This window comes from Aplysia californica, unplaced genomic scaffold, assembly GCF_000002075.1.
Source record: "Aplysia californica isolate F4 #8 unplaced genomic scaffold, AplCal3.0 scaffold00700, whole genome shotgun sequence".
In the NCBI taxonomy this organism is placed as follows: domain Eukaryota; kingdom Metazoa; phylum Mollusca; class Gastropoda; order Aplysiida; family Aplysiidae; genus Aplysia; species Aplysia californica.
In genome coordinates, this window is record NW_004797970.1 from 331,455 (window position 1) to 348,152 (window position 16,698).

At 38.2% G+C, this 16,698-nt stretch overlaps 2 protein-coding genes across 2 annotated transcripts in view; both read left to right on the forward strand.

Moving 5' to 3' along the window:
- LOC101849794 (SREBP regulating gene protein) overlaps positions 1-5,014 on the forward strand; it is a 7,181-nt gene extending 2,167 nt beyond the window's left edge. Inside the window, exons 2-5 of the mRNA XM_005108575.3 lie at positions 2,028-2,175; positions 2,711-2,862; positions 4,104-4,220; positions 4,527-5,014. Of these exons, the coding sequence (XP_005108632.1) occupies positions 2,028-2,175; positions 2,711-2,862; positions 4,104-4,220; positions 4,527-4,616 (507 nt within the window). The 3' untranslated portion in view covers positions 4,617-5,014. The remainder of the gene's footprint in view (positions 1-2,027; positions 2,176-2,710; positions 2,863-4,103; positions 4,221-4,526) is intronic.
- A 178-nt stretch (positions 5,015-5,192) lies between these two features.
- The window catches only part of LOC101850990, a gene marked incomplete at its 3' end in the record, with an annotated part of 31,369 nt that continues 19,863 nt past the window's right edge, over positions 5,193-16,698 (forward strand). Inside the window, 10 exon segments of the mRNA XM_035972459.1 lie at positions 5,193-5,338; positions 6,063-6,209; positions 7,074-7,204; positions 8,099-8,204; positions 9,318-9,468; positions 10,239-10,452; positions 11,403-11,526; positions 12,181-12,358; positions 13,304-13,482; positions 13,928-14,071. Coding sequence (XP_035828352.1) covers positions 5,210-5,338; positions 6,063-6,209; positions 7,074-7,204; positions 8,099-8,204; positions 9,318-9,468; positions 10,239-10,452; positions 11,403-11,526; positions 12,181-12,358; positions 13,304-13,482; positions 13,928-14,071 — 1,503 coding nt within the window.

Consider the following 16,698-nt stretch of genomic DNA (forward strand, 5'->3'; position numbering starts at 1 on the left):
CTTACTTTTGTGCTATAACGTAATTTTTTCTTGGCTTTTATCAATTTGATCATCCACATCGATAGAAAGTATTCCGAAATTAGGAAAAACAGGTCTTCAAACCGGGTGAGAATAGCCTACGGTCGCAAGTCTCACCCGGGGTGAGAGGTCGATCGTCTATTCTCACCCCGGATGAGAATAGCCACTTCCATTATTATTACCTATTATGCATCTCAAATCATATGTAATTCAGTCAACCTCCATGAGACTAAGATACCAGAAATAGACCTGCGTGTTTGCCGACAGTTGTCTGAAATCCGACAATCGCGTCCCGACCCGCGAGCCGGCCGATGCTATCGCTAGGCCCACCTGTATTAGTCAATGTGCGTAGTGCAAGGCCTGGCCGACTGCCAGTGCCCCCTTTTTCTCACGTCGGCTTTGTCGGCACTTTCGTTTTATGTCGGAACCTGAGTAGAAATGTGAATACGAAAAAGGACGACGACCTAAATTATCTACTTTCAGTTTCATGCTTGAGCGGCCATTTTGAATTTCGTTTGTTGACTAATTCAATTGTTCAGATCGTGTGGATTCATTCAAGTCCGACCCTCTTGTTTTAATAGAATCTAGATCTAGATTTATATTTTATATAGATCATTATAGACCTCAATGGAGGATTCATATTTCAATTCTATTGTGTCAAACCCTAGATCTATCATAGGTTGTGCTGTAATATTAATGTTGGTAAAAAGCTTTTCACCAGGTGCGTGAATTATTTATTTATTTAGAATCTAGACTCAGGAGTCCCTCTGTTCGGAATCGGATGCGGATTTCTAGTTTAAGGCCTATTCCTATTCACTTGTTCTACAAGATCTAGATCTAGATTTATTTACTCAGAAGTCTTTCCTTATGACACCCACAAAAGCTCTTATGGGGGGGGGGGGTGTTGCGCAAAGTTTTCAGACAATCTGGTTGAGGCTCACATGCAGGTCTACAGAAAAAGGGAGATAAAAGATGAAAAGAACACATGTTATCACTAGAAAAGAAAGGAGCAGTGACTGATAATTTATAATGGGTAATCTTTGTAAAATAAAAATGATCCCAGTCATTAATCGATAGTTACAGTATAAACTTGATCCCCGTCTATAACAGGATTCCGCTGTGACAGGGATATCATGTTGGTCTTGGTAGCCCTCTTTCTCTCTGTCTTGCTCATTCTTCCTCTCCTTCTCTTCCCTCCCAGACATCAAAAATATTATCAAACTTGAGACTTAACCTATCGTTTATCTCTAAATTATTTAAAGTGCCCCTCAAGCATGTTAGAATGAGAGGTCTTGCCGGTCCAAACTACTCTTAATAGAAAAGTAAAAGGCTTGACTTATTAACTGTGTAGTTTTGAATTTTTCTTGGTCTTTATATAATAAAATTTAAAAACTACTGACATGACACATCCCAATGCAATTTTATAGTAAGTGGTTCTTTGATTGCCAATGTTAGACGCCAATAAAATATGTGAGGCAGCGTGGTGGAATCAGGCTCTCGTCAATTTTTGGGCATGTAGAGTTGTTGGTATCATCTTAAAGCTTGTTCACTTGTCTTTATTTGGATGGAAAAAATATCCTTTTATCTTGAATTCAAGTCGGGATGTTTGCGAAAGAAGGAGGTGGGGGTCACTTGTTTTCAGAGGTAAAATTAGTGAGAAAATGGCTGCCAAAGATTAGTTATTTCCTTAGCTTAAGAGTCGGTGGTAACTGAAAATTTACATTTATTTGTGCCTTTAATCAATGTTTTTCAGAAAAATCCGCACAGAAATGAGTTCATTAATTGGCATGAAAGGTGTTTCTTGAGCCAAAAAACAAAAATTTGATAAAAATTCACAAACCTGCGGAAGAATGCAAGTTTCTTCACTTTGATTATTTTGACAAAAGCCTGATTCCACCTCGCTGCCTCACATATAGTTTCATTCTCCAGATGTTTGAAAGTGAAAATTTACAGAAATTGCAGTTGAACTATATTTTAATACTTTTAATCTTGTCTTCCATTTCTTTCAGTCTTCAGACTACATTTTAACGGAGTACGAATCAAAACGAACACTTCGACAGCCGTTTCAGTGGCAACCACCAGAAGACTCCAATGACACGGAAACTGTGAAATGTCGAAACTCACGTCAAGGGCGGTTTCTGATTGTTGATCAAAAAGGTGAGTCATCAGATCCATCTTCTTTATAATCTGGATGCTAGAAGTGGCGATAAATGTTTTTGAAAAGGAATTTTGAGACTCTCTAGTGTTGCCTGCTAATGTCTTTATGATGGAAGCTTTGTTGCGTAGACTTCATCATTATGGGGTTGTTTAAAAAGTTACTAACTGATACAAGTATTCAAAATTAGAATGAAAGATCAACCCCATTTTTGTTTGATGTTGTTGTGTCCCATTGAATGTTGAATGGAGTTCTTAGTATGTATTAAAAGGCTATTATTAGACTATTCGGAATGAACGGATTTCCCAGTGGTTGTCAGCAAGTCTGGAGAAGTATGTAAAAGGCCTCTTTAAACAAATCTCAATTAAATGGTTTCCATAGTTAAAAATGGCAGTCACATATTTAATTAACAATTAACTGTGATCTTTGTGAGGTGTATCGAATTTTACAATTAATTGATGTGTGCAGACTTTCACTGTCAGTGTGTATTCCTCCACTTCATATTGTTGTTTATCTCTGGCGTTTTTTTTGTTACAGGCTATGTGTGCAAAAGGGAGGCTGTCGGCATAAACAACTGCTGCAATCCCAAGCATCTGTCTTCAAAGCTACATGCATGTGACACTTGTTTGTCGAATGGTTGCTGCTCTGTCTATGAACACTGTGTGTCTTGTTGCCTTCAGCCAAGAAATGTGAGATGAAGAACTTTTCCTAGAGGAAAATTTTGCATCCTTTATTATATTATGTTTCTTTGATTTGTTTCATTTTCCAGTGGCAGTACGTGTCATAGAAATCATGTAGAGAAAGGGGCAAATTATTTTTTGGGGTTTTTTTTGGGTTTTTTAAATTTATTTTTTAATGATAATAAAATAGCATTTGTATAGCGCATATCCCCGCTCAACAGCAGGCTCTATGCGCTTTACACTATATTATTACCCCAGCAAACCATAGAACACTTCGAAACATTCTGAGCTTCCTGGGAAGCATACAGTGCAAGCAGCTGATTAAGCGCTCAAACACTAACAAACTGACAAGGTTTTTCGCTGTCTATAGCCGGGTATCCATTCCCACCTGGGTGAAGTGAGGAAAATTTGTGTAAAGTGCCTTTCCCAAGGACACAACGTCGGGCTCTTGACGGGATTCGAACCCACAACCTTACGGTTACGAGTCCGAGAGCCTAACCACTAGGCCACTGATCTAGATATAGATCTATATGTGTCACGATGTTGTGGTATCAGGCGCTCGTCAATTTTTGGACATAAGGAGTTATTTGTATTATCTTGTAGCTTGTTCATTTGTCTTGCTTTAAATTAAAAAATTAACCGTCTATCTTCAATAGAAGTGGAGACATTCTTGATTAAAGTAGGTAATGTTACCTGGTTTCAAAGGTGAAATTTGCAAGAAAATGGCCACCAAAATTTGATGACTACCAAAGCTGGAGAGTCCTTGGAAACTGCAAATTTGCATTTTTCATGCGTTTATTCAAAGTTTTTCAGTAAAATCGTTACAAGTATTTGATTTTACATAGATCTAGAGACAAAAGATGTTGAGCCAAAAAATAAAAATTTGAAAAAATTGCCGAATTGGAGAAGAAGACCGTTTTCTTCTATTTCATTACTTTGACGAGCACCTGATTTCACCACGATTGGTCACTTAAATATATGCAAAATGTGGATGTAAATCAGTCTGTTACGTACAAATTTTTTGTTTTTGTTTTTTAATTATCTATATTTTTTTCCATGCCTGGTAGATGAATATATCAATGGCTATTTTAAATCCATATTTTCTCTTGCAAAGATGCATGTCATTATAGGCCTACTGTTGCAATTTGAGAAGTGAGAAATATATATTTACTTTCATTTGGTGAAAACATAAATAGTATTGATTTCATGCTAGATGTGTGTAACATGGCTTTTTTTTTTTTTTTTTCCAGCAACCACTGCTGAGTAAGATTCTCAATAAAAACTTGGAGGCTCCGTACAACTTGTTCGTTACAGAGGTTGAGAATCCGTTTGATTTGTGTCTGGCTAAGTGCAGAACCTCATCACAGGTGAGTCTGTCTGTGAAAAAAATTGATGAAGTAATGACTTTCTTGCCTTTTGATTTTTTCTCTTTTTGTTTGAATCTACACAGCCAATGTGTTGCGTTAGGTTATGTTAGAGATTTAGAGACTGTTTTAATATTCATCATAGTTAAACTGCATTAACTTTTATTTTGAACTTTGTTGGTATAATATTTGAAGAAGTGGTCTTGATTCATCAAACAGTTGATAATAATGATGATGAAGGTCATTTATAGATCAAAATTTATTGTCATCGGTTTGTAAGGTTTGTTTGTTTCTTCTTTTTTTTTTCAGAGTGTGCAACATGAGAACTCGTATCGTGACGCACACATAAAGTATTGCTACGGAGAAAGTGCACCAGATCTGCAGATAATTGTTAGCTAGTGTTGACCGGAGTTTTGGAGAATAGCTAACAAAGAAGTGTTTTAGTGACTGATGATAGTGTGATGTAGCACCCAGGAGTTTTTGTGACATTTTTTAATCATGACTGGAACCTGGTGAGCTGATCAAGTGTCATGGGCTGAGGAACATTCAAGGCCCTACAAGCGAATCTGTGATATTTCCATTGCTCTTGTAAATATTTCATCACCTGTTTTATCTAGAGAAATCCTTAATTGTTTTTTGGGTTTTTTTTGGTGTTTCGTTGAGTGTGCTATTTGCTGTGTCAAAGTCCTGTATCTTTCTCTAGACTGGCATTGTCTCAGCTTTTCTTTTTCATTGTGTTTATTTTCTTGAGATACTTGAAAAAAAACTGTTAAACGTTGATAATTTCTACTTAAAAACAACCAGTTCAACTGTGCTTAGAGTAGCTGGAGAAACACCGTTATCCCAAGCCCATCAGTCGTTAGTATTGCCCTGTTGGTCTTTGAGAGCACACAACATTTTGACGATATTCTTTGCTCATCGGAGAAACTTAGCACTCAGCTCATTCTTGCTCAACAACTGATTAGATTGGGACAGTTGGAGAGTCTTCTAAAATGTCGAAAAAGGCCAAACCAAGTCCCACCGTGAGTGGAGAGCCGCAGACAGATGCAAAACCTTTTAACCAGGATTGGATCAACTCCTGCTACCAACAGACGCTTTTGCCTAATGCACCATGGCACAAGGTAGGTTGCTAATGATAAATCTTCGCTTGTGAACTGATAGGCTACAGTAAAGTTACGGAGGGGATAGGGTAAAAAAGATTGTCTTACTGTCGAACCTGTCCAGGACAACCACTTTTTGTCAAGGAGAAAAGTTGTCATCTTAACCAGTGGTTCCTTTTGGACAGTGTCATGGTGAGATGGACCCAAAAAATTGCTGCGGGGGGGGCTGTTTATAAAGATTATTATCTTGAACAGGTGGTCAAGGAGGCAGATTCAGTTGTATTTTTAAAAAATTAGTTTACTCTTTTTTAATGTTACTAGCCATAAGCTTTTCTTGGTCAGCATCAACTTCTTTGGATCAAACACAAGGATAAGCTGATGGATGGTGATTTTTTTTTCTTTTCTAGAGTATTTTTGTAGGTGGTTAGCAGGTGCTAAAGAGTATTTTGCTCCTTCCTTCTTATCAATCATCTTTTGTCCTTATCTCCCCTCCTTTTTTACCCCAAATGTTACTCTCTAGTGACACCCTTAACCTTCAGCACTTATAGGGCCTCTTTGTGTTGCAAGTGCAGAACTCTCACTAAAACTAAACTAAGAATTTTTCCTTTTTTGTTGGGTTTTATTTTACAAACTGGTGGTTACGTATTTACTTCAGTGATGGTCAAGAGGATAAAGCAGTCTGAGATAAATTTTGGTTACTGTGGCAAACATACACACATAAATACATAATTAATTTTCCTTTCAGCTGGAAGAGGAGGTCTCTCACAATTTGGCGCAGAAGGCTGAGAAGCAGTTCAACCACCCGCAGCGAAAGGAAATGTTGATGGACGTCTTGGGCAAGCACTTTGTGGAGAAATACCTGGCTCATGTGCAACGCACTCCGGATCTGCTGGTAAGTGTGCGCGTGTGTGTGTGTGTGGGGGGGGGGGGGGGGGGTTGTTGCTGCAAACAGTGAGAGGGAAATGGTGTTTTTTGACGTTGTCTTTTGTTTTCCACAATTTATATGTGGGATCAGAAACAAATCTTTGTCTTTATTGTAGTTTTTATGAGAAAAAAACATGTTGGCATTTAGCGCCTGGCAGAAGAGAGTGATCACAAGGGCTGCTGGCAACCGATTAACAAGAAAAAAGTGTTTATTTGTGCTTGAGGAAAGGGAACATGCTTTGGCAAAGTCAAAGTCAGTTTTGACCTAAAGGCCTACAAAGGTGTAAAAGTGATAACAGGTAAAAAATGTATTTCCACTAGTAAGTTAAATTTTTCACTTCGTACATCATATTTAAAAAGGGTTTTTCGACTGTATTTGTGAGACAGCATGATGAATTCAGGGGCTCGTCAACATAATGAAATTGAAGAAACTGGCATTTTTCCTCATGGATGACAATCTTTGTAGAATATTAGTTTTTGGCTCAACATCTTTTATGTCCATTAGAGATCACATTTCTGTGTGGATTGTACCGAAACATGTTGATAAAAGGAACAAAAATGTACATTTTCAGCAAGCTCTCAAGCTTTGGAAATAGCCAAACTTTGGCACCCTTTTTCTCACTAATTTTACTTTGAAAGGAGACACCCCCACCTCGTTCAATCATAAATGTTTCTCCACTTCTATTCAAGATAGATGGGAATTTTTCATCAAAAGTTAGACCAATGAACAAGCTCTGAGATGATACCAATAACTCCACATGCCCAAAAATTCACGACCGCCTGATTCCACCACGTCGTGACACATTTGGTCTCAATTTCCTGATGTCTCCAGGAACCAGGACACATGACAGCGGAGGAACGGAACCGGCTGAAGCTGGACGCTCAGAACTGGCTCAACAGTCAGATGCACAAGGCTGTCAATGAGACGGGACATAAATATCTCCTTACTGGACTGGTGCCAGGGTGAGGAATTTTTTCTTAACTTTCTTGGATTTGGGAAATCTGGAATGTGTTTCTGACTTTATGTTGTTGTATGACATGGGTTGGGACCAAAACTACTGAGATAGGCAGAATGGTTAGAGGTGAGTGTTGAATTGCAGAAAGGTCTAAGAAGCCACTTGCTACTACTGGAAAAGCTGAGAAGAAAAAGATGATGTATTATACATTGAGCATCATGTTCTCACAGAAAAAAATAGAAGGTAAAAGACGAAGAGGTAGAGCAAGAATAATGTGAAATCTTAAAAACGTGAACCGATGGGTTTTGCGGTAAAAAGTGGAAGAGTATAGATTGTGTAAGAGGATGTAAGGAGAGAAATGAGTGATGAACCATGATTGCCTATGTTTGTTTGGGGTTTGGCATTCAAAGAACAAATAAAGTGTTATATTTCCCTTGATGATGTTTAAGCTTTTTTTTTCCGTTAATGATGTTTAAAATGTTGTTTTGTCCGTTTGCCTGTAGTTCCTATGACCTCTTTGCAGCACCACCTGTGTCTAATATATTTATACGTATTTCATATGACCATGTCTCTGGGCTCCCGCTTTTTTGCTGGTTTAACTTTTTAGTAATATAGTTTGGTTGAGTTCGGTTTCTCTCCAATATTTTTAGTTACTGTTTTATTACTAAACAGCTAACTCTCTCAATTTTATTTTTAAAATTTTTAACAAAATCAAACCGAGAAATTGAATTTTCTTAAAATTTGTGAAAGACCTTGTTTTTTAAAAGCAACCATTAGGCAGAACAAAAGTGACCTTGAATAGAAATTGAACTTGCTGAATGCATTCTCCTTTTTTCAAGTGATAACACTCTTCCATTGGCCGAGAAGTAAGATAATAATGACATTTTTTTGTGTGTTTTAGAGAGCCACCCCCGAGTGGAAATTATGCTGAATTTCTCCAGCATACGTTTGGAATCTTCACCAATGGCTTGAATCGTGAACTTTACAAACAAGAACAAATTCTGACGGTAAGTAATAAATGATATAACAATGGGAGCTGCTCTAATGACCACCGGTTCAAGACAATCATCTGTTCAAGCAATAACTTCCCTCTTTCCACTCTGCTTTTTTTTTCTTTTCTGTATTATAATAACATTGTGGAAGAGGACCCACCTGTCTAACATGACCACTTCTCTCCTCAACAAATGGTGGATCGTCTTGGATAAGTTCCGACTGTACTTTCAATCTGCTCTCCTCCATGTACTATAAATGGAAATTTGTGGTGAAAAAAAAAAATGGTGAAATGCTATTGGTTTAACTCCCCTATCAACACCCTTGTGTTATTCAAAAGGCAGGACCTCTGAGTTAAACGTCCATCTGCATAAGGACTGTTTGTGGTGTCTCTATTTTTTAAAGATAAATAATTTTGTGGTTTCCCCCTTGTCCAATACAGACCAAGTCGTTATTTTAATGTATTCATTGGTGTGTGGTTAATAATTTACTTTGAGATTGTACAGGGTCTTCATGTGCAGCTAATTATTATTAATTTTTTTTACAAGTGTTTTTGCCTTTTATTTTTATGTTTGTTGAATAGACAGCTTGTGATTTGTTGTATTGCTAGACATACTAGTTTATTTGTGATCACTGGATGTCGATAGTTGTTCCCTTTCCCACTTCATTAAGTAAAGAGAAAAATTGCATAGAGCATTTCTTTGGCTCAGTTGGTATCATGCTTAGTTATAGTGTGGATGACCCTGATTAGAATCCCCAATGACTAATCCACTTGAACTCAGTAATGTCTAAGGATTGTTTAATTCAACCATTTTTCAGACATCTTTATCTGAAATTTAAGGCTTGCGAGAGAGCCTTCATCTTTGTCAGAGATCTAACATTTTTCGCTCATCTTTGTTAAAAAAAGACGAACATTCTTCCTTTATCTTCCTTCATCTTTGAAGAAATCAAACATTTTTCTATACTTTTTGTCAAAAATCTACCATTCATCGTTCATCTTTGTCAGAAATCGAACATTCTTCGTTCATCTTTGTCAGAAATGTAAGATTCTTCCTTCATCTTTGTCAGAAGTTTAAGATTCTTTCTTCATCTTTGTCTGAAATTTAAGATTCTTTCTTCGTCTTTGTCAGAAATCAAAGGCTGATGAGTTGAATAAGCTGAAGAAAAATGGAAAGGCAGACATTTACAAGGTTCCGGCCCCGAGCAGGATCAAGCCCGTTGGCACGGCTGCCTCCAACTCCACACAGTCGACAGTCAAACCTTCTACTGGACAAATCAGGTGTAAGTAAAGTGAACTGCTGGCTGAAGTCTATCGGTGCTCAGTTGATCTTATGTAGCTGCAAGCTCTGTAAAACTCACCAATACGAAACAAGAGTCTACCCTCAACAAGATGGGGGAACAGTTTATTTCTAGATTGATAAATTGTCAGCCCATCTTATTCACTATACTTTTATGACCATTTTGTGATGTGCATATTATGATCAATTGTGCTTTGATTGTATAAAACTCTGCTTATGTGTTGAGGTTTCTCTTAAGAGTGTACATGTGCATGTTCATGCATATTTGTTTTGTGTTAAAATGAAGATGTAAGATGCCTAGTGCTATTTTGTACAAGAGTGGACACTTAAGAAAATGGAGTGCATTATTAGTATGTAGGAGAAATGTCATTTGAATATAAGACAGCTTCTTGTGTGTTTGTTCTTACAATGAATGTCGTACTTCTGTGTTTTGTCTAAGGAAAGCTCATATAACATTATGCAGCTTGTAGTGGCATAAAACTGTGAATCAAAAGTCTATGAGGGTGAAAGAATACACTATATTGTTCACCCTTCCTCACTTTATTTAATATTCTACGCGCTCATAATATGTCCTTCTGTAGTTGCGAGCGCCGTAGAGCTCTTACCAAAACAAACGAGCATAATCCTTTTTATATCTATTAGAAAAAGAGTTTTCAAAACATTGGTTATGTTTGTTTCTACTTTGCTCCGTGATTGTTCAAGAGATGTTCTTATTGTTTCTTCCCTTTCTTGTCCCCCCTTTTCACCTCCCAGCTCTAGTCCACACCGTGGAGGGTGACCCTCCGCCCCTGTGGGGGCCGCAGAGTGACAAGATGGGTGCTGCCGTGGCCTCACTTTTGCAGCGTGACCCAAAGAAGTTTGAGGTTGTTGTAGGGCGACTGCACGGCAGACAGCTGCCTGGGACACTACGGGCGTACATCTGGGCGGATGTGCTGTTTAAAGGAGAGCGGAAACGCATGAAAGAAGTGTGAGTAAAATATTTTGAGATGCAGACACAAATTTCAATTTGTATACTGGCCGTGTGTTGGCTCTGTTTTAGTTGAAGTACTGTCAAAATTGTCCAAACCAGCCACTTATTGTTGAAAAGAAAATGGTTTTCTTAGACAGGTGGACGTTTTGGACAGTATCGTCATAATACAGAAAAAACACAGGAGGAAGGCTGGAAATGATTGTTTGTACAGGTGATTGTCTCGGACAAATGGCTGTTAGAGAAGGTTGAACTGTACATGGCTCTTAGTAACAAAATGAAGTTTTTATCCTGACTGTTTTGAGTGGGAATTGGTTGGGAACATTCAGTGATAGCAGTTTGGAAAATTCAGTGTCAGTAGTTGGGAACATTGGGTGTAAATGATTTGGAGTTACGCAATTTTCATATGTGCTGTGACAATTTTTGCCCTGGTACTTACCTTGGATGTGAATCACAGGAAGGAGGGCTTGTAATATGATGTCTGTTTCAAGTTCAGGCCTCTGTTTACCCCCTTATTATGGCTCAAAATGGCTTTATCATAGTTTTAAGCTTTTGATATAATGTATTGTTCTTACTCTGAAAAGTCCAATTCCTTTCATGTTCTTTGTTTCTATTTTTACTCTGTTATTGCCTTTCAAATTTTTTTTTACCCTGTGACCATTTTAATACTTAGTTGAAAGTTCTTTTCTTCATTTCAAAATTTTGCCTGAATTTAATATTTTCTTTCCTTGTGATTTTTCGTTTCGTGCTGTTAAAACTACTTTGTTGCATGGCATGCTCCTTCTTTCATATCAAACACATATCGTCCTTATCTCTCCTCCTTTTCTTCTTTTTTTATTCTTTTGTGGTAACCCATCTAATCTTTGGCACTTTTACTTTTATGACTTATTTGTGTTGCCAGTGCTGTAAAACTCTTTTTAAAACTTTAATTCAAAATTTTAATTGAGCAGGTATGTGGAGAAAGTGGTGAGAGAGAGGTTTGCCCTGGCAGTGACCCGCGGTCTCACCGAGCTGCGCATAAAGAAACCCACACAGTCTCCCATCAACGGGCTCATCCAGAACGCTGTCATTGAGGTACGCCTGTCAAACTGCTAGACTCGCCAGTCTTCCTTACCTCGTTTAATTAGGGTTTTGGCATGCTGAGCCAATGGTCCAATCTCAGTTTTTTTCAAAAAATTAAATTTCTCAAAGTACATATTCATGATGCTGAGCATGAAATGGCTAACTCTGCTTTTTAAGCAATTTTGGAATTTAGATTTCACAGCTTGGAATGACTTGGATGCTGAAAATGTTTTTAAATAGTCCTGAACTCTCATGAACTAAAAGTAAAGAGACCAAGTCTGACGATTTTTTGCACTCTCCGAATTGCACCCGAGGAAAGAATATTTTATCAACAAGGACATGTCTGGTCTGAGTCCAAACAAGAGCACTGAGGAAAAAATAATTCATTAGCTTCGATCAGAAGAAAGTTATCGAAGAAAATGCATGGTATAATTTTAAACTTCGTATTTTGACATGCTCACTGAGAGAAGGTTAAGTTTTTAATGGGGAAGCACGGGTGATGAAATCTGAAACAAAATGAAAGTCTAAATGAAGCTGACTTCTAGTTTTTTTCACTTGACCACACTAAGTGAAATGGACATTTTTCTGCCGCTTTGTGTGTTTCTCTTAAACTAAAGTAAATTAAATGCATTTTAAAAAAATATTTTTGTATCATGTTGTCTACAGACGTACAGCAAAACCACCAGTATGGTCCCATTCAAGCACATGGAGCATATGAAGGAAAGCATCAGGGCTCTGAATGTCCTGTATGTATATGACCGCAGCTACGAGCCCTATCTCATACATTGGCTCTTCCCCTTGCAGTTGGCCTTCAGGAACGAGCAAGCTATGTCAGACGATATGGGTGAGTAACATGTGACATGTTTACGTGATAGTACTGTGAAAGCTTTCAGTGCTGTGAAAGGAAAGATTTGGTCATGTTTTTTTACAATGCTTTCAAGCAACACGTCATACATGTGCCATTTGATGCTCTCAGTTTTAGTGTGAAAGGTTTAATTAATAGTCTAAATCAGCTCTATAGTCCCTTGTCACCTGTCACTCTGGCCGTGTTGGTTCATTAGTGCCCCTCTTCTTGCCTAGTCAGGCCTCCCTTTTCCCCATTCTTAACTGTGATATATATTAATTCAGGAAGTTGTAATCCACTGTCAGATTTTACGTTTTCAATGTATGATGCTGGAGATCTTCCCTTTTTTTATCTCTCTAAAATTGCAAACTAAAAACTCTGATGTCTTTTGTCTGTGCTTCCCGGGTGGTTGGAGGGAGCCTCTGGTAGGTTCTACGTCTTTTCTTCCACTCTGTTGCTTCTGTCTATGTCTTGCTTCTTCCTCGCACTATCTGACAGTTATTGTATTGATGTGCTCCTGTTTACTCAAATTTGAAAAAATAACTAAAACTCATCTGTGCTTTGTTGTGGGTACTCTTTGAATAAAAATTTTAATCTAAAATCATATATTTGTTTCTGTTGCGTTGCAGGTACTCTTAGAGTACAAACTAAAAGCTTGCAACATCATTTGTTTGTGTCTTGTTACAGATATTCTAAGAATGCAAAATTAAAACTCCGTCCATCTTTTTTGTCTATTTTGTGTTGCAGGTACCCTTAGAATGCAAACTAAAAACTTTCATCATTTTTTTTTGTGTACTAAAAACATACACATTGTGTGTTTGTGTTTTGTGGAAGGTATTCTTAGAATGCTAACTAAAACTTACATCATCGTTCATTTTTGTGTTTTGTTGAATTGAATGCAAATTTAAAACTAAGGTGTTTTTTTTGGTCTGTGTTGTGTTGCAGGAGAACACGTGCTGGAGCTGGCAATGTACCTGGACATGCTCAACTCCAACTGTTTCCCCAGCTGGCCGCACGTGTTCGCCATGGCCGAGCAGGTCATGTCCACCTTACAGCAGCAGGATCCAAAGCTCCACGACCACCTCAAGCGTATCGCTCCCATCAACGCACAGGTCAACCCAAAGGTGCCGCACTTTCATTAACTTCTCATTACGATTGTTTAAGTGGTGCCGATTTTCCAGAGACATCCAGAAATCCAGATTTCTGAAATTGTCTGTATTTTGTAATATACTCCCTCTGTTTAGACAAAATTCATTTTGTCATTGTTCCACAAGTGGTCATGGAGCTTATTTAAGTGAAACATTTAGTTCAGGACTGAAGTATAACAAATGTTTATTGGGGTAGGTATGCCAGAAGGGTGAAAAACATGTCTCTGTAAGGTGAGGCTTGAATTTGAGAAGTCTATCTCTGAGTATGTTTTATTAAGTTCATGCTCTATTTTAATGAGTGTATTGTTCTATCCCAAATGTGTTGTGAGGTTCACACTCTATTTTAAATAGTGCGTTTGTTCTAACACTATTGTGTTATGAGGGTCATGCGCCATTTTAATGAGTGCTTTTGTTCTCTTAGGAATTTCTGGTTCAGTTGCTGCATCAGGAGAGAGAGAAAGGTGAAGCTCTGATGAAGACGAGCACCAATACGCCTCGAGCTGCAAGCTCTTCCACACAGTTCCTGGCCGACCCGTCCATCTTCTTACGACGCTGGATTGGAGAGGTACTGACAGTAGAAAGTGTCTTATGGCGTTACTGTGCAAGGAGCTAAAGGACTTGCTTTGACTAATTAGAAATTTTTAATGAGAAGAAATGCAGTCGAAAGATGGCCATCTATAGTCAAAGAGAAAAGTGGTAGTCTTAGACAGGTGGGGGGCTTGGATAGTGATGTCCTTAAAATAGAGGAAAAAAAACGCAAGGTGGTAAGCGGTCATTTGTAAATATGATTGTCGTGGACAGGTTGCAGTTAGAGGGGGTTTGACTGCATATACAAAGTCTGCCCATGTGTCGAAAGTCAGGTCTATTATTTTGTATGGAATTATATTGGTTTATTAGTTATGGAGAAATCATAATTTTTATTACATTTTTTGTCGCTAATCAATGACACTGGTGGAATTGGTGAGCCGGGTGCAACAGTAGCTATGCAGTTGTGGTTTAAGTTGAGAGCGAAAAACCTAAAAACATGGGCTTTAAGTGCTTTAACATATTGATTGCAGAACTGATGGAATGTCAAGTTTTGCTTATTAAATGTTTTATTAATGTGTGTGTCCTAGATATCGAAATGTATATGTATTACTGGTGAAGGTAAAATGTAATTCCCTTTCACATCTTTGTGCATCACTACGATCATAATGTTCTGTTTCCTGTTTCTGAGAACTAGCTATGACCCTATAGTTACCTCGAATTCATAGTTACCTCGAATGCTGCACACTAGATCAAACTGTTCAAATTTAGAGAATATACTGTACGTTTTACGGCATCATGGATTATACTTTTCCATCGTCTATGTCTGAAGTGTCCCGACTGCTATTATGACATGAGGTCATCCCTGCAAAAACTGCTCGAAAGCAATACCTGTGTATTTGTGTATAGTCCTCCTTTCATGATGTAAACATTTTCATTGTAAATGTCCCCCCCTCTAAATTATCTAAATTTTGTTGATTGGGGGGGCCCAATCAACAAAATTTAGATAATTAAGAGGCAGGCTGCATTGATTCTGCATGTTAGGGCAAACTTGGGCTGAGAGAGGTGCAACATTCCAGCAGACAGGCAGATATGCCTGACCAAAAAAATGTCTCGACACGAGAATTGGAACTCGATTTCTTTTTCATGCAATAGTAAAGAACTTAACCACTAAACGTGGGTGGTTAGCGGGTGCTCTGGTGTGGTTTGCTTCTTCTTTCCTGTCGAACATCTATCATCCTTATCTTCCCTCCTTTTTTATGTTTGTTACTCTCTTGTAACACCTAATCTTCTGGCGCTCATATGACCTTATGCAGTTGCGAGCACCGTAAAACCTCTATTAAAACAAAAAATGACCACTAAACAACAGACGTCTTTATGGACATATTTTAATATATTTTTCTTTCACCTTTTTTTCTATACCGGTGTCTCTGTCGTAGCAGTTAGGGTCTTCACTCTTGCACACAGGAGACACGAGTTTGATTCCTGAGCGTAGAGAATTTTTATGGAGTATCTCAGTCATTCTGCTGGGATGTTGTATCCCTCTCAGCCGTGGTTGACCCTGACAGGCAGGGTCGAAAGCCCGCCTCCTGAATGATCTAATTTGGAGTTTTTTAATTGTGTTGACAGTTGAGTTTTTTTCTGTGAACCTGAAGGGTTTTGTGAGCATCGTGGACACGCCGTGTATGATGTACCTGTGGGATCAGATGTTCATGCAGAGCTGGAGGCAGTCAAGCTTGGTCAACATCTGTCTCTGCCTTGTGGAGCTGCTCAGGCATCGCTTCATGGAGGCCCACGACTATGTCACCATGAAAGAGGTGAGTGTCTGTGGAGGTCATGACCTCCTTCATGAACGTCATTGTGTCATTGTGAAAGAGGTGAGTGTCTATGGAGGTCATGACTCCTTCATGAACGTCATTGTGTCACTATGAAAGAGGTGAGAGTCTATGGAGGTCATGACTCCTTCATGAACGTCATTGTGTCAGTATGAAAGAGGTGAGTGTCTGCGGAGGTCATGACACCTTCCTGAACTTCATTACATCACTATGAAAGAGATGAGTGTTTATGGAGGCCCATGATTATGTCGCCATGAAAGAGGTGAGTATTTGTGGAGGTTCTGTCCTTATAAAATAGGCATCGCTTTATAGAGGCCAATGACTACGTCAAGTTTCTGCCATAATAAAATAGGCATCACTTTATGGAGGCCCATGACTACGTCAAGTTTCTGCCATAATAAAATAGGCATCACTTTATGGAGGTCCATGACTACGTTAAGTTTCTGCCATAATAAAATAGGCATCACTTTATGGAGGCCCATGACTACGTCACTATGAAGATGAAAGAGGTGAGTATTTACTGAGGCTTGAAAGTTAGGTTCATTTTATCGTATTTGTTACAATTTTACAAGATGCTGGCACTGTGTCTATAAATAAATTTGCATTTATCTTTGTTCTTTTTTACTTCAGCGAATATATTTTTTTTTGGTGAATCTGTGTCTTGTGTACTTTTAATGGTTGTACAGCATTCAGAGCTGTTTTCTAATGGGATAGAATTCTATAATGTTATCTATTTATTATCATTATTGTTAATATTATCATTGTGATTTTTCTTCTTCTTCTTCTTCTTCTTCTTTTTCTTCTTCTTCTTCTTCTTCTTCTTCTTCTTCTT